A 24,595-nucleotide genomic window follows, 5' to 3' on the forward strand; every position below is an offset into this window, starting at 1 on the left:
CCCGCAGCCTGTCCGCCCGGGCGCGCCGCGCGGGGCGGGGGCGGGCGCAGGGTCGCGCGGCGGCCGGGCCCGACCCCCGGGGCGAGCTGCCCTTCCCTCCGTGGCCGGTGGGTTTTTTTTTTTTTTTCGGCGAGGCTTGCCAACCTGTCAGCTGATGGACCTCATCACCCATAGTGGCGCATGAAGCTCAGGCAGTTTGCTCCATTCACACAGTCCTTCCCAGCCCGCCCACCGCACCCCCACCCCCCCGGGCGGCCGAGCCGCGGGGCCGGCCCCCGGCCCAAGGCCGCCCCCGGGGCTCCGCTCCCCTCTCGCCCGGGTCTCCCGCCGGCCCGGGGGGGCGCTGCAAATAGTCCTTTGTTTACATGCAATTCCTTACTCCGCGGAAGGAGGCCGGGGGAGTGCTGAGTTTTCACCAGCTGTTTCCCGCCTTGAAACAGACATCTGATCAGCTGCAAACACACATACACACACTCGCGCACACGCACGGGCAGGCGGGCCGAGAGACCTCCCCGCCGCCCGCATCTGGGACCGGCAGAGCAGCCCCCGGCGCTGCCCTTGGATTCGGATTTCCATTTTGCATTCTCCTGCGGATCGGGACCACGGACTTGGCTTTTTGCAGAGGCGGGGGGGGAGGGCGATCGCTATGGAGTATTTCATGGTGCCCGCTCAGAAGGTGCCCTCTTTGCAACATTTCAGGAAAACAGAGAAAGAAGTGATAGGAGGACTCTGTAGGTGTGTACCACTCCCCTCTTTATCCATCTATTTATTCCCCGCGAGCGCAGCCCCCGGCCGGCCCGCCCTCGGCGCGCGTGTGTGTGTGCACGGCATGGCACCGGCCCGACTCCTTTCTTGGGCGCCGCCGGGGGCCGGGGGGCTGCGGCGCGGCGGGGGCCGGCCCCCCGAGGGCGCCGCGGCCCCGGGCGGCCCCCGAGCGCGCCGCGGCCACTTTTGTCTGGCGCAGGCGAGCGAGTCGCGACGTTTGTAGATTGCAAACAGACCCACGTGGTTCTGCAGCAGTCCCGGCCATGCTGCTCGCGTTCTCCCCCTCTTCCTCCTCCTCCCCCTCTCCCGCGGCCGCTTCCTTTCCCTCCTCCCCTTCACTCCGGCTCGCGCTTGGCGCTCAGAAAGGGGTGGATTTTCTCTTTTGCGGGGGGAGGGGGCGAGGGAGAGGGACGAGGCTCGGCACGGGGCTGGCCGGCGGGGCCGGGGCGGGCACGGGTCCGGGCTACCACGCAGCCATGCTGCTCCTGCGGGCTGCTCCGGCCGAGTGGGGGTGGGGAGAGGGGGGAGGCGGCGCGCCTGTTTGCAAACAGCCCGGTGGGCGCGGGGGGGGGGGGCTGGGTACGCGCGTGGCGGGTCTGCGCGCGCGGCGCGGCGGGGGGGGGGCGGGGGCTCGCCCCCGGGCTGGGGCCGCCGCGGACCCCGGGCACGCCGGGGGCGGCTCGCCGGGCGCTGGGGCGCTGTTTACCAGCGCGGCCTGGACGTGACTCTGCAGCCCTCTTGGAGTAGGCGGATCTGCGCCCGCCGTCTCCTGGGAGATGTAGTTCTCGCGGGCCCCTCGTGTGCGGGATTGTGGGAGCTGTAGGCGCTGCCCGGGCCACGCTCTCCATGCACAAAGCATGGTCCACGCGGGAGGGGGAGGGGCGGGGAGCCCGGGACGGGGCCGGTTCGCCGCCAGCCCCAGGCCGGGGCCCCCCGCCGGGTTCGTGCGGCCCCTCTCCACGTGGGTCCCCGCCACAAACTCCTAGACAGCGCGCCCGCCCCCACCCCCGGGGCAGAAACCCAGAGAAGGAGTTTCGGAGCGCCCGAGCCTCAGCGCCCCGGGCCCCCCATGCGCCTGGGCAGGGGGCCGCCCCCCAGGCGCCCCCAAACCCTCGGGGCTTCCCGGAGCCCTTTGAACCGCCAGGACTGTCAAGGATCCCGAATTCTTCACTTCCCTTATGCTCAGGAGGGAGACTCGACCCAAGGCCTCTGCCCCTGCCCACCCAGGCCCCCCACTAACTTACCTGTACCTTTACCAGACCTCTCTCCCGGGAGCAGGTGGTGGAAAGGTGCGCTGGCTCCTGGGAAGAGGTGTCTCCTGTGGGGACCTGAGGCAGTTCTTAGCCTCAGATCTCCCCTTTCAGCTCACCGCTGCCATAGTTTGTCCGGCTCTGCCGACGGATCACAGAAACAATAAGTAAAATAAAGGGCTTGAAGCCAGGTGGTCTCTTAAGGTCCTCAGGGCTAATGATAAACTTGCCTTGGACTGACATTGGGGATAGAAGACCCTCATGATGTAATGGAAGCAGCTGTGGATTTAGACAACTTCAGTTTGACATTGTCATTTTATTTCTCTCTGAGCCTCAGTTTTCTTATCTGCATTGTTGTTCAATCTCTTCCCATTCTTTGTGACCACGTTTGTTGTTGTCGGGTTTTTTTGGGTAGAGATAAAGAACTTTTTGCCATTTCCATCTCCTGCTCATTTTATAGATGAGGAAACTGAGACAAACAGGGTTTTAAGTGACTCACCAGAGTCAGACAGCTAGTACGTCGTTAGGCCAGATTTATATTCAAGAAGATGAGTCTTCCTGATGCCGAGCCCTGCATTCTTTCTACTTAACTACCTATCTGTGAAATGGTGACAGAAATTTTGAATTGCCTATTTTGCAAGTTTGAAGAAAGGTATAAAAGTTAGAGAAGTGTCAGTTTGTTGTTGGGATGAATAAACCTAATGCCTTCCCTCAAAGAACTTAGCTACAAGACAGAATTATTAACACTTAAACCCGAAAAGATAGAAAAAGATACTGTGCACCAGGCGACTCTTTCTTTGCAAGATATTTTCTTCACTCTTGTCTCATGATCCTCAGCTGTAAAATGAAGGGGATGTATTAGAATGCCTTAAAAACTTTTGGTTCAGAGTCAGTACGGTGTCTATGGGAAAGAGTGTTGACTAGAATTCTAGAGACCTGGACTCAATTCCTTTTTAGGTTTAACCACCTTGGGCAAATCATTTAACTTCTCTCTGAGTTTCATCTTCCTTAGGGGTAAAATGAGGGCTTGTGCAGCTCCATGCCTCACAGGATTATTGAGGGAAGCACTTTGTAAAATGCTCAGGAGCTTTTGAAATTCTAGCCTTAAATCTGGAGCCAAATCAGGAGCACACAAGAATAAAGCTAGAGGAAGATAACCAGAGTGATCCAACAAAGTCAGGGTAGACTTCTCAGAGGAAGGGAAAAAAAGGGGAATTTTAAGTTGGCTCCTGGAAGGACAATTAGGTATGGGTTGATGAGGCAAGAAGAGCAGACATTCCCAAGCACAGAGGTTAGTAGGGGAGGAGGACTATGGAGAGAGATTTAGGAAAGGAAGCAGAGTCAGCCAGGAGGCAGCTGCTGTCCAGTCAGCCAGAGCTGAGCATGTGGAGAATGGGATTCCCAGGAATTCTTTTTTGACCACTTGGCAACCCTTTCCCTATGAGGCTCCTGGGCATCTCACCAAATTGAAACCTAGGGTCTGAAACTTCTGTGGGCCTGTTGGAACCCTTGTTTGTGCTGGCCGATCCTTTTTATGTGTTTCTCTTACTTAATGTGTGGCTCTGCTCTAATCTAAAATAAGGGATGTATTCCCTACACAGATTTCTGAAAGTGTGAGATGTCAGAAACACCAGTCCACAACAGCTGTTTGTCCACCTGGTATGAGCTGGTGACCTGACTCTTCTATTTCAGTGTCCTGTGGGTCAGATCACACCTCTGGCCTTCTTCCCTGTCTAATCTGGTATCCTCTGAAGCAGGTGCAAAGTCTGTCCTTGACATCAACTTTTCTCCCCATTGAGGATAGATATGAATTGTTGTACAAGAGGTTTAGGCTGGCCAGGTGTGAGGAAAAACTTTTGATGTTGGGTTTAGGATATAGAGGGAAATTGTGGGGATATTTTGAATGCTTACTAGTAGGGAGAAATCAGTGGATTGCAATGGTTAGAGAAATGAAGAATGAAATGAAGACCTGTAATTGGTTTTATCTACTCCTCAGAATCATGCTTTTTTTCTTAAATACCAAGATTTGCAAAGGAAAAAAAAATATTGAAATGCAGTTAATTCAGTATTAAAACAAGTAATGGACTCTCAGTTAAGGACCCCTAATCGAGTCTAATTCCATAATTTTATTTTTCAGTTTGCCTTTTTTTGAACTTTTGCAAGATAATGGGATTAAGTGACTTGTCCAAGGTCCACAGTTAAGTATGAAGTGTCTGAGGTCATATTTGAACTCGGGTCCTCCTGACTCCAGGGCTGATGCTCTATCCACTGCCACCTAGCTGCCCCTTAATTCTACCATTGTATAGGAAACAGACTGAGAGCCTTGCTGATGCCATACAGTGAGTTTATGGCAGAATGGATCTTTTAGTTTTTGCAAGGCAATGGGCTTAAGTGGCTTGCCCAAGGCCACACAGCTAGGTAATTATTACTATGTGTCTGAGGCCGGATTTGGACTCAGGTACTCCTGACTCCAGGGCCAGTGCTCTATCCACTGCACTACCTAGCTGCCCCAGAATGGATCTTTAAAACCCAGATTTTTTTGCTTTTAGTCTAGAGCTGTTGGCCACTGCACCAAATTTCAAGGTAGATGGGGCTTGAAGAAGGGGGTCAGATTTGGAAATGTAGGGAGGACATGGTGGAAAGTTGCTTCTATAGAAACTGGGTGAGTGATGTGTCCTTGCAATAATAATAGAGCTGAGGTTTATATAGTTGTTTGGTGTTTACCAGGAATTTATGTACATTATTTTCTCATTTGTTCCTCACTGCAGCTCTTGAGATAGATGCTTTAGATATTCTTTCAATTTCATTGATAAAGAAATTTGAGCCTCGGGGAGAGATACTAGCTTGTGTGTGTAGCTACACAACTACTAAGTGTGGGATTCTAGAAGTCTCTATTGATTTCAAACTCAGTGCTGTTTCTACTATATAGCTTGCTGCCTCTGATGATGAGGTAAGAGTGAGGGGAGGGAAGACCAGCAAATCTTGAGATGGAAACTAGGGTTCAGATCCCCAGCTCCTATACTTCTTCTCCCTATGATATTTGAATGCGGCATCTATCCCCTCTGAGTCTTAATATCCTCATCTGTAAAACAGGGATTCTAATCTTTAGGCTGCCTATTTCGTGGGATAGTTATAAGAAAAAAGTTCTTTGGAAACCTGAGAAGCACTCTATAATTTTTTTGTTATTGTTTCTGGTTAGGTGGGGAAAGTTTTCAGAAAGGGAAGGAAAGGGAGTAGGTGTTACTAAGTGAGCACTGGGATAAGTGCTTTACAAATATTTTGTTTGATCCTTAAAAGAACCCAGTGAGGTCAGTGCTTTTAATATCCAAATTTTGCAGTTGAGGAAACTGAGGCAAGCAGAGGTTAAAGTCACTTGTCCAAGTAAAGGTGAAAGCCAGACTGGGGAATTTGGAAATGAGTCTTTAAGGTTCCTCCTAGTTGTAATCTTCATTAGTTTTTGATTGTGTTATACATTATCCTCCTTCTGCTGGGACGTCTTGGGTTGCGACTTTTGGGGAATTAGAATTAGAATTGCAATTTTAGGGGCAGCTAGTTGGCACAGTGGATAGAGCACTGGCTCTGGAGTCAGGAGTACTTGAGTTCAAATCCAGCCTCAGACACTTAATAATTACCTAGCTGTGTGACCTTGGGTAAGTCACTTAACCTTTTGCCTTGCAAAAACTAAAAAAAAAAAGAATTGCAATTTTGGATGAGTACTGTTCAGATAAACCTTTGATAAAATAAACTGCATTATGTCCTCATTATCTTAAGCTCCCCCCCACCCCATTCCAATACATTCTCAGCTTAAGCTAGTTTCATTTGATAAAAGGTAATTAGGTTTGAAATGTATCTATTTTTTTTTAACCACTTAACCTATCGGTGATTTTCTGATTGGGGCTGTATGAGTCTTGTTCTGAACCTCCTTGGAAATAGATATGATTTACTTAACCTGTGTGATTTGGAGCAAGTAACTTATAACTTCCCCAGGTCTTCTATTTCAGTTCTGTAGAATTGATAAATCCAGCATTTATTTAGGACTTTTGAGCTTTCAAAGTGCTCTGTACGTACAACTGTCTCCCTTGATCCTGCTAGAGACTTGAACTAAGATCTCAAATATAAATGTAGGAATTGAGAAACTCAGTGCAGAGATATGAAATATATATCATCCTAAGTATTGACCAAGGAACTAGAATCCAGAAGCTTCCAGATTACCCCTGGGTTTTATAACTTCTGCCCCTAAGAAACTCAGGGTTAGGAAGGGAAAAGTTTGAGAGACCATTAGATAAGCACAGAAGACCAGAGATTGAATCTTGTGTGATAAATTGAAAAAGTAACTTTAAAAAAAATTTTTTTTCAATTTTTCTCCAAATCTCACTTCCCTCCCCCCACCCCCTACAGAAAGCAATCTGTTAGTCTTTACATTGTGAAAAAGTAACTATTAAAGTTTCCTTTGGTAGCTAGTTACTCCTGCCCCCTAAGAATCTGCCAAATAATAATGACAATTCTTTGTACTGCATACTGATTTGCTGTTGGCAAAGGCATTTATAACTTTTTTCTTCATTTGAGCCATTCCACGATCTTTTGGTTTAGATAGGGCAAGACCTATTCCTGTTTTACACATGAGTAAACTAACACTTTTCTCAGTGGAATACTTATTGCCCTCCATCAGTTTCTTAGATATTTCTATTTCTAGCATTAATATAGTACCCACCTAATCAACCTTTAATAAATTTTTGTGAATTGATTGATTGATTGATTGACTTGAGAAACAGAATGAGACAGTAGTAAAGAACTCTGGATCTGGGGTCAGAGAACCATGGTTAGAATCATGCCTCTTGGGGTGGCTAGGTGGTGCAGTGGATAGAGTATTGGCCCTGGAGTCAGGAGTACCTGGGTTCAAATGTGACCTCAGACACTTAATAATTACCTAGCTGTGTGGCCTTGGGCAAGCCACTTAACCCCATTGCCTTGCAAAAAAAAAAAAAGAATCATGCCTCTTACTAAATTACCTGTTTGATCTTATGGAGGACATTTTATTTCTCTGGACATAAGTTTTCTTATCTTTTGGGGTTAGATAAGAAACCCTTTTTAGCTTAAAAATCTATGTTCTATGACTTTTTTTCAAAGAATTGGTGTTTGATGATACTCATTGTGAAGTCAGGCTATTTGGGTTTGAATCTAAATGCCCTGACTTTTATTTGCTTTTGTGAGCTTGCACTCACAAAACCAAGGCCTCAAAGTGCTGTATACATAGAGCCTTGGTTTCCTTGTTTGTAAAATGGGAAATAATACACTACAGGGTTATTGTGATTAATCAGAGGGAAAGATGCTATTAACTGACATTTATATCCAGAGATGTGCTGGATGTGTTTAATAGTTGGCCCTCTCCCACACACTTCAACATTAATCTTCATTATTAACATTCTCCATCACTTTCTTAAGTCTAGACAATCAATAAAACAATAAATCAAGTTTTGATTTGGAGCTTGCCAATTTCCAAGGTGTAAATGCTCACATGGAAAGATTTTAATTAGCTTTCTGGAGCTGGGTCCAGTATACTATATACCCTGTTTATATCAGTTTTAAAGTCTATTAATGACTTTTGCAACTTTAACTCATTTGAGCCTCCCAAATAAGCATGTAAAATAGGTACTAAATGTATTATTATCTCCATTTTACAGATGTGAAAACCGAGGCTCAGAAAGGTTGGGTGACATATTCAAGACATAGCAGAGGCAGAATTTGAACTAAGGTCTTTACTAGCTTAAGTCCAAATATTATTCTTTATATCTCTAATCCTGTCAAGAATCAAGGTCCAGGGGAATTGGCCACTATCCCTTTTCTTCCTCTTCATTAGAGTGAGATAGGGTTGGGTGAGAAAAACTCTCCTTTTTAATTCACAGGGCAGGCACCAAAACTACCCCTAACCCAGAGACTTCTGATTTTCTGTAGCACCCTCCTCTATCTTCTCCTCATTCTGAAAACAAAAAGAATGTATCCCCGCACAGATTTGATGCTGGCTCTAAGGGCCAGCTTTTTTTTTTCTTTTTTCTTTTTTGACAATTTGCTTCAAGCTGTGTAGTGGGCTGTTGTTCAGCTGGGATCTTTTCCTGTACTCAGGTCCATTTTAAGGACAGTGATAATTGTTGTTCGTGGTGATGATCTCCCCACCCCAGCAAAGTAAGGGCTTCTAGTGCCATATGAAGTGCCAAAGAAGGACTAGATCACTCTCTCTTTTTTTTTTTTTAAAGTTTTTGCTAGGCAATAGGGTTAAGTGGCTTGCCCAGGGCCACACAGCTAGGTAATTATTAAGTGTCTGAGACTGGATTTGAACCCGGGTACTCCTGACTCCAGGGCCGGTGCTTTATCCACTGCGACACCTAGCTGCCCCTAAATCACTCTTAATGTAGCTTTGGTGTTAAGTACCATATTGGACTGACTAGAGGGATGATTCCCCCCCCCCCCAAAAAAAAATAATATAGCTTATTTAAAACCTGAGTTGTGATCTGTAATTGTATCTATTTTTTTCTTTCAAAAAGATTTCATTTCAGAAATTGTAACCTGTATTTGAGGATAGCCCATATTCAGCTCAATATGACACATTTTATTGAGCTCTAATTCTTTTGAAAGGAACACATTGTCAAGTAAGGCACAAATTGAAACTTCTTTGATGATTTGAGGATCTGCAATTCTTCCATGTATTTTCCCCACTTCTTTGGCTCACCGTTCTTTCATGTCTTAGTAAATAATTTAAGCATATTTGTATTCTTAGCTCCTGTGATAGTACCTGGACCATAGCAGCCTTTTAATGTATGCTTGATGATTGATTAATAAAACTTATCAGTGTTTCTATTCTTTTGTGGTGGCCTTTGAAAACAAGAAGTTACCTCTGTGCTCCCAGAAAATTATTGAGAAGTCAAAAAGTTGGATAATGGAGTATGTTGAGGATCGTAGAAGAATGGAACAAAGAATAGCCGCTCCTAATGCTGGGCAGTCCTTGCCGGCCTCTTTCTTGTTTCCTAAACTCTGAAATCTCTGATGTGATTCCAGGGAACAGCTAGACATAGAGGGAACCCCCACCCCTGCCAAGGCTGGGGTCACACAAGGTCCTGAGGTCCTTTTCCCTATAATGGGTAAGAGTTGGAAAGTTAAGTCTTGTGGTTGGTCCTGGCCCCATCCTGAGGAAAAGAAATCTGCAATAGCCATGTACCAACACTAGCCACCTACCCTTTTTTAGCTGTGGGCTTTGAAGGAGCACTTTGAGTCCCAGAATTGAGGTATGGGGGTAGGAGCCCCATCTAGCTTCAGAAGTAGGAAGAAGTATGGGGGCTAGTCAAGAAGCATTGTCTAAGCTCTTGGTATGTGTTCAATGCTGGGGAAGCCAAAAGTTCCTTTTTCAAATTAATTTGTTCCTCTTAGACAATTTGCTTGACTCACCCAAGCCTCAGCTTTTTCATCCACAGAATGGAGGAAATAATCCTCTCTTCCTTGCAGGGAGTGTTATAAGGATCAGATGAGAGAATGGATATGAAAATAATCATACATTTATATGGACTTGTTAAGGTTTTCAGGATGCTTTCCCCTTTTGACAATAAAACCCAGAGAGAACACACTTGTTCAGTGTCCAGGAGTGGAATTTCAACTCAAGGCCTCTTGATTTAGGACTTGACATAGTACTAAAAAGAAAAGAAAGACTCTCCCAATACAAAAATACAGTTAATTTCCTTCAGGTTTAAAGAGAGGAGGTGAAGTGCCTAAACTCCCATAAGCTAATAAATGACAGAGATTCACATCTAGGTCTTCTAAATCCAGGGCCAGGGCTCTTTTTGGTAGGTCTTGTCAGCGGGACCTAGCTTTATGATTTACAAAGCACTTTGTCATCATTTTCCCCATTTGATTTCTCAAGTGGTGAAACAGTTCCTAGAATGTAATGAGCTGGCACTAGAATCCAGGCAAAGAAAGTGTCCAGACTAACACGAATTAGTGGCAAAGAACAGGGTTTTAGAAAGCAAGGAGACCTCCCCCCCCCCAAACTCCTTATTTCCCCAGCCCTGCTCTGTGCCCTGATCTGCCTGGTCTTTGACCTTTCCTAAAAGTATATTCTTTTTTTTTTAAATATCTTAACAAATTGGCACACCTTTCATGATGGGAGGGGGGGTGGGGAAATTCCAAAATACAAGGTCTTTTATGCACTAAAAGTATATTCTTGAGGTTCTGACTTCCTAATATCAAATGATTCTCAGAAGGCCCTGAAGAACTTTAGGTCTCTTCCATATCAGCTTAAGAATGGACAATTCCTCTCCTTCCCTAGGAGCCCCTGGGAAATTTTCTACCCTAACCTCTGCTTTGGGTGGTTGAAGGACCAAGCTTTGTTTTGAGACTAGCTATTCCCTGAAAGGGCTGGGGGTGGGGCCGATTCCCTGGAGAGTCTTTAGAACAAAGAATTTGGAACTGGAAGGAAAGATCTACCAGCTAATCCAACCAAACAGATGAGTTCTCTAAGACTTGGAGAGGGGAGGGTTACCTAAAGTTGTTCAGCTAGTAAGAGGTCAATTTAAATACATGTCTTCTGACTCCAAATCCATTGCTTTTCATCCAGTCAGCTCAGTATGTTTCCCAGTGTCTCAGGTACCAAGGTATCCTGGGAGCTCTGGTCCTTCCAGAGCTACCTAAGGAGGACTTTGGTCAGCTATCTGTAACCTCCCATTCCATGACCCATCCTGAACACTCATCATTGCACCCCACACATTGTTCACACCAGTGAGGAAGACATTAATATTATTTGTGGTGAAGTAGACTAGGAGATAGGAGAGACAGAGGTACAACCCTAGGGATACTGGCAATTCCACTGATTTGTTTTTTGTCTTTGGGGGATTCAGTTCAGCAAATGTAAACCAATGTTCATTCATTCATTTGGCAAGCATACATTTATTACCCACTCTGTGCCAGATCCTGGAACTACAAAGACAGAAATGAAGTTCAAGTCACTCATTATCTGGGCTTCATATTCCCCACATTTGAAAAATGAATGAGTTGAATTTCTTCCAAGTCTGATGTCCTATGTCTAGAGAACTTGGGCCTGATGCTGTCATTCTTGGTGGAGGGCTGCCTTGTTTTAGAGCTTCCCCTAAGATTAAGATTTGGTTTCCAACTTCTTGGGGTGAACTCCTAGTCAGACTGTAAGTACCAGGCCTCAGAAGGAGAATCCTTCATACCTATTATATGGCAGTTTCTTCAATGAGGAGAAAGGGAGGAAAGAGCAGAAGCACATTTATATACATTTAAGTGCATGTGTTGGTATCTGGTGGAAAGTAGGATGAAACTTGTTAATATTGACTCCCTCCTTGGGGTTATGTCGGTAGGTTGTTATAGAGTTTGGAAAAGTTATCTTAGAATTCTGCTTCCTACCTTTTAGCATTCTATGGGTAGAATGGATTAAGTGGCTCGCTCAAGGCCACACAGATAGGTAATTATTAAGTGTCTGAGACCAGAGTTGAACCCAGCTACTCCTGACTCCAGGGCCAGTGCTTTATCCACTACGCCACCTAGCTGCCCCTATGGGTAGAATTCTAATCCAACTCTTCCAAACTCCTAACATCCTTCCCATTGCTTAAATTTAATGTTGTTATCATTGTTCATCTAATATTCATTAAGTGCCTCCCACATCCTAGGCACCGAGGATCAAAGTACTTAATAATCTCTAATCACAAGAAAACTACATTCTAATGGGGGAGACAACAAGGACATACCAATAGCATATGTCTCAAGTTGGTAAATATACATATACATAAGATCATTTGGGAGGGAGATTATTCATGAAGGGTAGGGGTGATTATTCTCATTTGATAGTAGAGGAAACCAAAACTGAATTGGCCAGGACCACCAAGTAAGATGGGGAGGATCTGGTACTTTTGACTGTCATCTTCAGTTTGGAGCTAGCCATTGTATAAATTGTATTTGTTTCATGGGTTTGTGATAACCCCCCCCCCCAATGGAATGGGGAAAAGAACCAGAGATAATCCTTTTTAAGTTGTGCTGAGTCAAAGAGCTATACTGGGTTTCCTATTATTGTGCATATGTGAGGAGGTGAGTTTTGATTTCTGGGGAGGTACTTTGATGGAAAAAATGACTTTGGATTCATCTCCTGCTTTGGGGTTTCTGAGGGCCTCCCTCTCCCCACTCCCTCGTCCTCTTTACTCAGTAGGATTTCTCAGTGATAGGATTGGAGACACCAAGACTGCTGTTGATTCTCCTCCTGGCTCAAAGTTTTGAGTGAGGATACTGTGAGAAAAGAGGGGGACTGGGGCCCACTCCCCTGTCCCTGGGTCAGGTCGCCTAGGGAGGGGGCTTGGCAGGAAGCAGGCAGGAGCTGTGGTTTTGGGTGGGGCCAGCTGGCCTCTGCTGGGATCACAGCATCTGGAAGCCATTAATTTAGGGGAGAAGGGGGGAAAGGACCCAGAATGGGAAATGGGGGGGTCCTTCTCATCCTAGGCCACACACACACACACACACACACACACACACGCCCCTTGGGAGTGGTGGCATTTGTTACACATACACCATCTGTCCATTTGTCTATATTGCCTGCTAAATTTTCTCATCTAATCCCCCTTCTATCCCCCAGCTTCTTCTTTTGACCAATATTCCCTTCCCTCTCTCAAAGTCTTATTGTCCTTTTCCCCCATTGGGCTCTTTTACCTATTCTTTAATTGGGGGGGATGACCCCAAAGGATGCTGGGAGCCCTATCCTTATGAAATAAAAGTAGTACAGCCATCTCTGGGATGACACAGCAGGTTGTTTGGGAGTTAAAGGAAATCCCCTTTGAGGAGAAGTAGGGTGACTGCTGTTCTAAGATCAGTGTGTGTCGTTGGGTAGCTGGGAACAAACAAGTGGATGTGAGGGTGGGTAATTAGATGACCCACAAGACAGCTGTTATCTGGAAAGAGCAGATCTAAGAAAAATCTATAAAACCAAGGAAGGTTTAGGGGAACATGGACTCAATCCCCAAATTCTCCCTCTCTTTAATATATTTCAGTCTGTATTAAGACACTTATCAGTTCTCAATCTCCAGATTCTTGACTGAGGGCCTGGCCCTCCTTTCCATTGAAGTTAGAGGGAAAATATTTAAAGACAAAAGTTTTGGTGTAGTTTAAAACTTTGATAGCTTAACAACTGCACTAAGACTTTTGGGACTTTTGCCTGCCTGTACACCTACACATAATAGCACTTCATAACTAGGACACCAGGGTTCTGGTCTCCATCTTCACTGACAGACTTTGTGAGCTTGGATCCTAGATGTAGAGCTGAAGCAGAGACCTCAGAGGCCTTTTAGTCTAGCATCCTCCTGGACCCTAGGAGGTCAAGTCACTTGCCCAAGGTCATTTGGTAGGAGGGAGGATTTGAACAGCCATCTTTTGCCTCTAGAGATAGCATTCTTTGTGGTGCCTCCCAGGATGGTACAGTTCAGTTTCCTCCTCTGTAAAAAAGATAAGGGTTGAACTAGATGATCTTTAAGGTTCCTTCCATTTAATAAATTCTGTAATCGAAGTGCAGACTAGACATAAAAACAGGTTCAAAGGGGCCTGAGAGAAACCCTTGGACAATCAATCCCTGATGATTCACAGAGGGTATTTGAAGTCAGTGTCCAGTCTATAAAAGTAACTTTGTCCTCTTGGTCCTTTCTCAGAAGCTGACCCTGCTAAGTGTCTGATGCTGGGAGTGACCTCTAAACCTCTCTGCATCCAGACATCTGGGGTCTGAATCTTCATCAGACTTGGGGACTCACCAGAAATCAAAGAAGAGCGGGCTCTGGCTTTGCCTGCGTGTCAGATGGAGATGGATGACGGGATTATCCCATCATCCGTGGAATGTGTTAGAGACAGGAAGTGGGATTTTGTGTTCTCCTCTTAGCCCTCCCCTCCTTTTCTCTCCAGTCATGTGTAAGGAAAAGGGGGCAGGAGAACTATTTGAGGAAGACCGATCAGGATGCAGGAGGAGAGGCCCCAGCTCATGTCTCTTTCTCCTTCCCTCTGGGAGGTCTTCTGCTGATTGGCTGATGGGCTCTTTTCTCCTTCTAGCCTGGCCAACATTCCACTGACCCCAGAGACCCAGAGAGACCAGGAGCGTCGGATACGTCGTGAGATTGCCAACAGCAATGAGAGAAGACGGATGCAGAGCATTAATGCGGGGTTCCAGTCCCTGAAAACCCTCATCCCACACACAGATGGAGAGAAACTCAGCAAGGTGAGTAGGACCCAGCCTGGGCAAGGAACCTGAAAGGGTCTGGGAGTGGCTTTTTCACAGGTTGAGGCCCTTCTCATTGGACTGGCTAGAAATTAAGGGACATCAAAACCAGTTTTGTCAAATGTTTCCCAAAGTGCGATTCTTCTTTTCAAGTCTGATTGTCTTTGTACAAGGAAGAGAGGAGTCAGGGAGATGGGAGGTGGAGGCAGACAGAGGACTTTTGTTGTTATTGTTGTCCAGTCTTTATGACTCCTGAGTTCATTAAATTATAGGTTTCTTGATAGCAGGGTAGGTCTCCTATCTTTACTCTGCAGCACCTAACACAGTGTGTCATCCATAGCAGGTGGTTAAGTTCTTAGCGTGTTAAATTGTACAGTTTGAATGACCAGCAAATGGGTTTTCTTGTTTAAAAAAAAAAAAAGGCAGTTTAATTTTATGATGCCTTTTGTTTTTATCTCACATCCATTTCCAGATATATGATCTCCTTATCTCTATCCAGTGAACCATACCCTGTAACAAAGATATAAAAAAAAAAGATAAAAAAAGACAGGTCAGCGAAACCAACTAACCAATGAAGAGTTAGTGTCTGACGGCACATGTGGTATACAGCCCTTGTAGTCCCCCACCTCTGCAGTAGTGGAGGGTGAGCAAGTAGGTGTTCCGAGGTCATATTGCTGCAGCTCTGTGCTTAGCAACATGGTGAAGGATGTGACATAAGACTCAGCTTTACCCTATAGTAAAGAATGTTTGTAAAAGTCAGAGGGATGCCTGGGGTGGGCAAAGAAGATGGCTTGGAGGAGGCAGGACAAACTTGGAATAGCATGAACAAAGATAGGGAATGAGAGAGAGAGAGAGAGAGAGAGAGTGTTTCAGGAGACAACAAGAAGGGCAAGAAGGGTAGATCAACTTTTATTTTTCCCTCATCTGTAAATGATAAGTTTGGCCAAGAGATTGTCTTTACTGGACCCTTTTCTTAAGACATTAAATCTTGGGGGTGGCTAGGTGGCTCAGTGGATAAAGCACTGGCCCTGGACTCAGGAGTACCTGGGTTCAAATCCAGTCTCAGACACTTAATAATTACCTAGCTGTGTGGCCTTGGGCAAGCCACTTAACCCCATTTGCCTTGAAAAAACATAAAAAAAAAGACATTAAATCTTATGATGCTGTGAAATGACACTATAAAAATCCAAAGTAAGAAATATAGTTCGGTAGAATAGGTCTTAGTTCCTGAGAACTAGTGGGGCTGGAAAGGGGAGCAAACAGCTGAGGAGCACTCCAAGACTACCTGCCACTGACTCATTGATCTTGTTTGTACCAATTTATTTACATGTCCTCTTCCCCATTAAAATACAATCTTCTTGAGAGGTTATTCTTTGGCTCCTCAGAGCTCAGCACAGAGCCTGGCCCTTGGTAATGGCTTAATCAATGCTTGTGGATTGATTTTGACTAGGATAGGATAGAAGGTCTGACCTTTTGCACCATATTCTTCCTCCTTCCCTGGCAGGCAGCCATTCTCCAACAAACAGCAGAATACATCTTTTCCTTGGAGCAGGAAAAAACAAGACTCTTACAACAGAACAACCAACTCAAACGCTTCATCCAGGTAAGGAGACACCTTGGCCACCTGGTTTCCATCCTTAGGTCCTCACAGGTTCATTCCCTATCTTGCTGCCTAATGAGAACATTTTTCTGGACATGCCAACAATTCTTCACAGACTAAGGGCATCCTGGCTGGTACTGCTTCACCAGGGCACAACTGGCCCTGATGTGGAGTATCTCAGAGGGAGGTACAAGTTACACTTGGCTAACATTAGTTAGCTTCCCATAGCTGGGCAACAAAGGGGTTCCTTCTCTGACAGAGAATGTGAGACCAAATTTGATCATGGAATATAGAAGCTAATTAGCAAACCATAGGGATTCAGGGAAGAAGACATGTTGACTTGGAAGACAGGAGATCCAGGTTCTCTTCAACTCTGAAACTAATTCACTATGTCCCTTCTTTTTTCCCTGGGCCTCAATTTTCTCCCTCATGTAGCTGTTCTTGTAGTTAGGGGAAACTAGCATCCCCAGGGAAGTGGTTCATGCAATAGGGGAGGCTGAGAGTAGAGTGGAGGAGTCTGGAGACTTCTGAAGGAGGTGAGGCTTGAGCTTAGCCTATTCAAAGCGCATTGGCTCTTGCATGTGAGCTAATACCACTGAGTTCTCTGAAGCATGACCCTAAGGGAGATGCACAGTCCATACTGCTAGATAAGTCAGAAACCTGGATAGGAGAGTATGGATGGAGGGGTGGGATGAGGAGGTAGGGTGTTGAGTGCCTCAGTTGTTTATCCAAGGGAGCTGTATTCCTGCAAAGTTCTGTAAATCAGATGTTTGTAAATACTACTTCTGTACTGTATTAGATAGATCTCTTTATTTATTTTTTTGCAAGGCAATGGGGTTAAGTGGCTTGCCCAAGGCCACAACAGCTAGGTAATTATCAAGTGTCTGAGACCAGATTTGAACCCAGGTACTCCTGACTCCAGGGTCAGTGCTTTATCCACTGTGCCACCTAGCCACCCCCTTTCCAAGTATTATTGAAGATACTGTTTACTTTGATGTTTGAAAAGTAAGGGGATGTGGGGTAGGAGAAGAGGGACAGGTTTTTATTCACCATTTTACAAAAGAAAAGTAACAGTTTAGTTTAGATGATTCCTAAGACTTGTTCTAACCTTAAAGCTAGGGTTCTAGGATCAAATTAACATTAAATTGTTTATGTTCAACTCTTTATGTGAACCATACTGTCCATGGGATTTTCTTAGCCAAAACAAAACAAAAAAAAAAACCCAAAACCAAACCCAGAGCAACCAAAAAAAAAAACCAAAAACCCAAAAAACCCTAGAGTAATTTTTCATTTCCTTCTCTAGTGGATTAAAGCAAACAGAAGTTAAGTGACATGCCCAGGAGCACCCAACTAGTGTCTGAGGCCAGATTTTAACTCGAGGCTCCATCCACTAAGCCATCTGTCTGCCTGTAGGATCAGGGTCATAGTTATTTGCTGCTCTGGGTTTAGAACCTAGCTCTTCTAAAACGTAAACCAGCCTTTTTTTTTGTGATACCTTATTCTACTAGGGGAGCTACCTAGAATCCTATGATGAAAAGCTTGTCAAACAAGTTGGATTTTCATGTAGTGGATTTGCTTAGTATCAGGGTCACCTGCATTTGACTGTCAATACATTGATTATCCCCAGCTTGGATGGGGGCTGGCATGTGTTTCTCCAGCCCTTCCCATGGGGCTCTGGACCAGCCATGCATCCTTCCTGGGGTGGGGTGCATTGGCCACTGACTCCTTCCCCCTTGGGGTGCCCAGGAACTGAGTGGCTCATCTCCCAAACGGCGGAGGGCAGAGGACAAGGACGAGGGCATTGGCTCACCAGACATCTGGGAGGACGAGAAGGCTGAAGACCTTAGGCGAGAGATGATTGAATTGAGACAACAGCTGGACAAGGAACGTTCAGTGCGGATGATGTTGGAAGAGCAGGTGAGTTGGAGGGAGTGGGCAACCCTGGGGTCCCAATGTGGTGATTAGGGCAGACCAGTTATGCCCCCTGGTGGAGTTGAAGGGATGAGCCCCCAGTCTCCTCCTGCCTTGTTTTCAGTCTGTTCTCTTCCCATGGTGGGCAGGGAAAGATAGGCAGAGCTCTAAGGAAGACACATGGAGCTTTGAGGTGTCTGTTTTCCTGCTGAGTTCCTTGGTTAGCTTGCTCTCATCTATTCAAAGATGATTACCTTTCTTGTGTTTAAAAGTCTGTATGGACTGTCTCCTCTATGCAATGTGCTTGGGATATTTAAAATTCTGACATAAGAGTTATAGATTATATAGATTATATGTGTGTGTGTGTGTGTGTGTGTGTGTGTATGTACACATATGTATGTGTATATATCTATATGAAGATATATAGAGAGAAGAGCACCAGACTGAAGTCTGGACACATTACCTGTGTGTCCTTGGTCCTCAGTTTCCTCATCTATGAAATAAAGGGGCAAGATGGAATGATTTCTAAGATCTCCCCTTGCTTTGACAGTTTGCATTCTCTCTTTTGGGGTTTCTTTAAAGCTCTTAGAGCCTACATTCTGTGGTCTCTTCCACCTTGAACATTCTTTGTATTATGTTCCAAGGCTTCTTCTACCTTTAGATATGTTCTAAGGTCTTTCTGGCTCTGACACTCTAAGTTGCCTGCCCCAGAGCCTCTTCTAGCTCTATGGTGCTATGTTCTAAGGGCCTTTCCAACTGTGACATTCCAAAGTCTATAGTCCTAAAGTTTGCAAAAAGTTTGAGGGCAGATGGGATTTGGTTTTTTAATAGGACTTCTCGGGGTTTCCCTTAGTCCCTTGCTTTCACGTTGGTGGTGGGAGGAAAGGTCCCAACCCAGCTTCCTGAGCCAGCCCATCCCACAGGTGCGTTCTCTGGAGGCACATATGTACCCTGAGAAGCTGAAGGTGATTGCGCAGCAAGTCCAGCTCCAGCAGCAGCAGGAGCAGGTGAGATTGCTGCACCAGGAGAAGCTGGAGCGTGAGCAGCAGCAACAGCAGCTCCGCACACAGGTGAGTGTGGCAGGAGCCCACTTATGTACTACTGGCAACATGGGAGTGGGTCACTGTGGAGGGAGGTGCCAAGTGACCTGGCCTGAGGCATCTCCACAGGTGAGAGGGTCGGACCAGAGCCTCTGGTCCTCTCCCACATGGGCTGCACCTCAGCCTGGGTCTCAGGGATCCTCCTGCCAGCCCCACTCTGTACAGGTGGTTTTGTAGTGAGACGAAGGGGTGCTCTTAAAGGGTTTATAGGCTGTTTGGGATATACGAGGCATTCATAATGAAAGAATTGGAGAGAGTTAAGGCTGTTGTTTTTGGCCTGATTTAGTGGTGGTGTGGACTAGTGATTCTTTACTTCTGGATTATGGAAATATAGAAAGGGATTTGTCAACTGTCATTGTATGTGTGGGAGGCTGTGGAAAGAGTGCTGCACATGATGCAAGAAAATGGGTCCCATCTGACTTGAGACCTTCACTAACCAGAGACAGACTATTAATCTCTTAAGGGCTCCTTTACCTTGTCCACAGAATTGGGGCAACAATGATACTACTTATCTTAGAAGATTGTGAAGAAAGTGTTTTTTGCTACTTAAAATACTTTATATCAATATGTTATCATTTTCCTTTTTCAATCAGTAGGATAATTCCTTTCAGTTGGGGTGGGGGTCTCTGACTCTGTCCTTAAAAAGGGGTCTTTATGCTTAAAGGATGGGAGACACTGGATAGATTATTGGACCATAAGAGTTCAGAGAAAAAAGGAGCTCAACATTGGTCAGAGAAGGCTTTGTGAATGATTTGGGATGTTTCAAGATGATTAGAATTTGGAGAGACTCAGAAAAGGGATTTCTGTGGGTTGGGGGGAGACACCATGCATCAAAGGCATAGAAATGGGATTTGGCATGCTGTGCTGTGCTGTGGAAACAGTGAGAATGTCTTTCTTCGAATGTCAGGGGTAGGTGGGGGGACTGGTGGTATCAGACTGCCTGGGGAGGTTGGAGGGATTGTGGAAGGTCTTGAGGGTTATGCTAAGGAGGGAGTTTGAATCTTGCTTTCCAGCTCTCATTCAGTTTCATTGTCTTGTCATTTGAGGAAGATTATGGTAACACGTGCAGAATGATTTGAAGGGAGAGACTGGAGGCCAAGAGACTAATTAGGAGGCAGCTGTAATGATCCAGAAATGATATAATAAAAGCTTCAACTAGGGGGACAAGCAGTCATAATGGAAAGTAGTCATGGATATGAGAGACATTTTGTAGGAAGAGTTGGCAGGGTTTGGTGTATGACTGGAAGTCAGGGACAAAGGAAAGGGGAGTAATCAGTCTGATGAGGATAGAACCTGTATCTTGAGGACAATTCTTGAACCCTCTCTGTTTTGCAGCTCCTGCCCCCCCATGGGCCTCCACCAGCACCCACCCACCACCCCACAGTGATTGTGCCTGCTCCTCAACCCCCACCCTCCCACCATGTCAATGTAGTCACTATGGGTCCTTCATCGGTCATCAACTCAGTCTCCACGTCCCGGCAAAACCTGGACACCATTGTGCAGGTAATAAAGGGAGAGACAGCATTTGCTTTGAGTGACTGGTGAGGGGGTTTCCAGTTCTAGGAAGAAGGTAGAGGGAAAGACCCAACCAGGATCAACATGGTCAGTGAATGTGGGTGGGGAAAAAAATTAAATCTTCATTTTCACTAGTGTAAAACTGCTCTGAGCTTCCTCATCTGTAAAATGAGAATAGTATTTATGTATCCTAAAGATCAGTTGGGAAGCTATGAGAACTGTCAAACAGAGGATTTGGGAGGGTTGGGGGGTGGGGAAGAGAGCCCTCTCCTGGCCTTGAGGAGGTGAGAACAAGAGAATGCTGACTGAACACTGCCAGGGGCTTTTAGGGTCCCACCTTGGGTATCACAGGGTGCTTTTTCTGCTTTCTCCCTCCCAAGTCATTTGGTGGTCCACAGGAGGGAAGTGGACTGTCATCGGATGTATGTAAGGAAAGGCTTGCTCTGTCTCTGGCTCAGAGTGGTAGATCAGAGATTCAGGTTTTCATCATGTCCTTGCTCAAGTTCTAGGAGCGACATGAGGAAATTTAAAAGATTTTTAATTTTGATAGAGAAATGAAGAATGCTACAAATTTCTTTATTGAGTTACTAGCCTAGTCTGTTAATATTATTTCTCACCTCAGTAAAAACACTTTTTAAAACAACTTCATTGTTTTCTAAATCCCTAGTCCACCTCCTCTGTAGCAAGTTAGGTCTTACCTATCAATTTCTCGTAGGCACGGTTTAACTTAGTTGTAGGCAGGGAAGGTGAAGGTATGGATGGCCAGGAGGGGACACCTTGGCCACCCTTTGACCTGATCTGTTTCCTGTATCTATCTAGACTGACTAAAGTTGAGAAGTTGTGGTCAACTAGGGAGAGATCTTAGTGGAGAAAAGAGGGTTTGGGGAGAGCTCTTAGGCTGGGATTTTGGGGAGTGAGGTCTTTGGGGGGCCTGGCATGGGATTGGAGAGCTACTGAGCTGGTCTGGTCAAAGTACTTAACCTCTCCCCCAACCCCTTCTTAGGCAATTCAGCACATCGAGGGCACACAAGAGCAGGAGGAACAGGAACAAGAAGAGCATCGACGGGTGGTGATAGTGAAGCCGCCAGTCCGGGCCTGCCCTGGAGCCCCTGCCTCTGACACAGCTTCAGACTCAGAGGCCTCAGACAGTGACGCTATGGACCAGAGCAAGGAGGACCCGGCAGGGGATGGGGATCTCCCCTGACCCACCCCACAGCCCTCCTCTTCCCCCCACCCTCAGGGGGGCGAGGGCAGGGGCAAATTGTGGGGAGAAATGCTCGAGTTCTTAGAGCGGAGAGATTTTTACAAAATTACAATGTCATTTGGGTCTCTTTTATGACCTCTTTTCAATACTGTAATTCTTAACAAAGCCAACACACCCAACTTTGGAGGAGGCTCGGGAAAGATGGAGGGCGGAGCTGGGACACAGGTGGTACCAGGGGGCCAGGACCAGGCTGGAAGAGGCTGGGGAGGAAGTCAGGGAACTCCCTGGCCCCTCTCCACTAGTCCATTTTGCATTTAATTTAAAAAGGGATATACAAGCTATTTCTCCCCTCCTTTCAGAAGCCAGCTCTGGGAACAGTGACCACCCCCTCCAGTCTACCACTTGTTCCCCTCCATCCTCTCTTCCCCTTCCTCTCCCCCCTCTCCCCTTTTGTTTTTTCCTCTTTACCCTTTAAGCACTTAAATGGATTTGGGGGCTGTGGGTCTGGCTGGGCTGGGGCTGTTTGGGGGCCTGGGTGGGGGTGGGTTGTGTATGTTGCTTCTTGGTTTGGGGTTTTCTCATGCCCCCTCCTCCCTTTCCACCTGGCTCAGCACTAGAATTAGCTGTTATTTTTTACCCCCCTCAACCTTTCCCCCTAGGTTTACCCCCTCCTCCAGCCACAGCTGTCTCTGTCCTTTTCTTTCTTTTTCTTCCTTTCTGTCTCCCTCTTCCTTCCTTCTTTCCTTCCTTCCTTGGTTTTGTCTGTTGTTGTTTTTTACAATTTTGAGGTCTTTGTGTTCTGGGAGAAGCTATTATATTTTGTTAAGAAATGGGGAAAAAAACAAAAAACAAGGCCATTGTGCCTTTGTAAAGAAACAAAATAAAGTTTGTACTTTGTTTTTTAGAGCCTTTGCCTCCTGCCAACTTTCTGTTCTGGGGAGATGGGCTGGTGATGGTGAGGGGCCTCGTCCTACACCGAGGCCCAGGGGACTGGTGTTGGGTCCATTATGTGTGGAGGAGCCAAATGCCTATACAAGGGCTTGGCAGTGAGGATTTGGAGGTGGGTGGTGGGGGTGGGAAAAAGTGATTCCCAGAACAAGGAAGAGAATACTGTTGATTCTTAGAAGTAATCTAGGTGTTGGTAATGTTGGGGGTAGAAGGGGGAAATGGAGAGGATTAGGGGCAATCTCAAAAGTAGTTCGCTTTTGTTTTTTGGTTGGAAATCTCACTTGGGAAGGACTTCCCCCCCCCCCCCCCCAAGAAGCTGGGCAAGGAAAGAAAAAGCACCAGTCCCTTTCTCTCTAGAGGGGAAAATCACTCACTATCCTTTTTCATTCCCCAAATGTATTTGGGGATATGTGTACCAGCTGTGGTGCCATGGCCCGGTGATTTTAGGCAAGGTGAGCTGAGTCTCAGTTTTTCCATATGTAAAACAGGAAACTGTTATGAGGTAAAGCACCTAGGAGAGTGCCTACCACTTGCTTGTGACTTGTGTCTGAAGGCACATTTGAACTCAGGTCCTCCTGACTCCAGGGCTGGTGCTCTATCTGCTGTACCACCTAAGCCACCCCAAGAAGCTAGGAGGTGGTAGCATTATAAAGGCATCACAGAAGAGATGGCACGAGTTAAATTTTTTTTTTTTTAGTTTTTGCAAGGCATTGGGGTTAAGTGGCTTGCCCAAGGTCACGCAGCCAGGTCATTATTAAGTGTCTGAGGCTGGATTTGAACTCAGGTACTTCTGACTCCAAGGCCCATGTCCAGTGATTCGGGTTCAAGTTCCAATTCTGCCTTTAGGTTGGAGACCTTTGGCAAGTTACCTGGGTGCAAAGTGGGTCTGAAATCCGGCCTCGGGCACCACCTGGCCGTGTGACCCTGGCCAAGTCCCTCGACCTCGGGTTCCTTTGTACGAGCTGGAGAGGGGGACGGCAGCCACGCGGTGCCCCTGCCAGGAAGACCCGGATGGGGCACGGAGGCTGGGCACCCACGAACACCCCGTGCTTGAACTTGCGGGCGGGCCTGTACGAGGGGCTCAGGCCCGGGGCGAGCCTGGCTTGGTGAGCGGCGGGCAATCCCCGGGCATCCGTGGGCCCCGCCGCCTCCCGGGCCGGGTGAGGGCGCCCCGCGGGAGCGGCGGGTTGGGGAGTCGGGGGCGGAGGCTGCGGGAAGCCCGGGCCAAAGAGGAGGCGCGGGGCGGGGCGGCCCGGGGGGGGAGGGGCGGCCCGGAGGAGGGGCGGGGCGGGAGGGGGAGGGGCGGCCCGGAGGAGGGGCGGGGCGGGGCAGGACTGTTTACCTGTGCGAGGCGCGGGGCGGCCTGGAGGAGGCTCGGGAGGCCTGGCCGGCCCGCAGGCTTCCGGCTCGGCCCGGCCCGGCGAGCCGCGTGGGGCGGGAGGGCTCCCCCTGACGGCCGGGCGAGTCCCTCCGCCTGGCGCCAGGGGGCCCCGAGCGCCCGGGAGTCACCCGCCGCGGCCGGAAAAGAGGGCCGAGCCCCGCCCAGCAGCGGCGCTGCTGCTTTCTGATTGGCGGGACCGAAGTTGAATTCCGTTTCCATTCGTCCGACTGGCCGCAGAGACAGCGAGGGGAGGGAGGAAGGGCAGGCCTGGGGTCCGGCGCGCGCTCGGGCTGGAAGTTAGCCACACGCTTGCGTGGGCGCGCACGCACCTACACACCGAGACACACGCATGGCGCGGCTCCCGCACTCTGTCCCACCGTCTCCTGCTCTCATGTGTCTCTCACGCTGTCCCACAGTCTGTGTGTCGTGCTGTCCCTGTCCCTCACATCTCACACACTGTCCCACAGTCTGTCACACTTTCTCTGTCCCTCACATCTTTCTGTCTGTCGCATTCTCTCTGTCCCTCACATCTCTCTCCCACTGTTCCACAGTCTGTCTTTCGCGCTGTCCCTGTCCCTCAAATCTCTCACACTGTCCCAGTGTTTCTTTCGTACTGTCTCTGTCCCTCAAATCTCTCTCACAGTCAAATAGTCTGTGTCACGCTGTCTCTGTCCCTC

General features: G+C 47.1%; 1 protein-coding gene and 1 long non-coding RNA gene across 2 annotated transcripts; one reads left to right on the plus strand and one right to left on the minus strand.

The window, feature by feature from the left end:
- The first annotated feature begins 321 nt into the window (after nt 1-321).
- TFAP4 (transcription factor AP-4) lies at nt 322-22,495 on the plus strand. The gene is made up of 7 exons (XM_074196852.1): nt 322-735; nt 14,094-14,259; nt 15,764-15,862; nt 17,606-17,776; nt 18,694-18,840; nt 20,206-20,373; nt 21,389-22,495. Exons 1-7 carry the CDS (start codon nt 647-649, stop codon nt 21,587-21,589), a joined length of 1,041 nt encoding a protein of 346 aa, XP_074052953.1. The 5' UTR covers nt 322-646; the 3' UTR covers nt 21,590-22,495.
- LOC141495485 (uncharacterized) lies at nt 13,022-24,048 on the minus strand. The gene is made up of 2 exons (XR_012470792.1): nt 23,880-24,048; nt 13,022-14,769 (listed from the first exon to the last, which is right to left on the minus strand). It is a non-coding gene; the product is annotated as an uncharacterized LOC141495485 (long non-coding RNA).
- Between the last annotated feature and the right edge of the window lie 547 nt (nt 24,049-24,595).

Source organism: Macrotis lagotis, chromosome 8 (genome assembly GCF_037893015.1).
Source record: "Macrotis lagotis isolate mMagLag1 chromosome 8, bilby.v1.9.chrom.fasta, whole genome shotgun sequence".
NCBI lineage: Eukaryota > Metazoa > Chordata > Mammalia > Peramelemorphia > Peramelidae > Macrotis > Macrotis lagotis.

Coding starts and splice junctions, on each gene's coding strand:
- TFAP4 (XM_074196852.1), top strand. CDS start 647: ATGGAGTATTTCATGGTGCCCGCTCAGAAGGTGCCCTCTTTGCAACAT. Junction 14,260..15,763: donor ATGGAGAGAAACTCAGCAAG/GTGAGTAGGACC, acceptor CTTCCCTGGCAG/GCAGCCATTCTCCAACAAAC. Junction 18,841..20,205: donor AACAGCAGCTCCGCACACAG/GTGAGTGTGGCA, acceptor TCTGTTTTGCAG/CTCCTGCCCCCCCATGGGCC.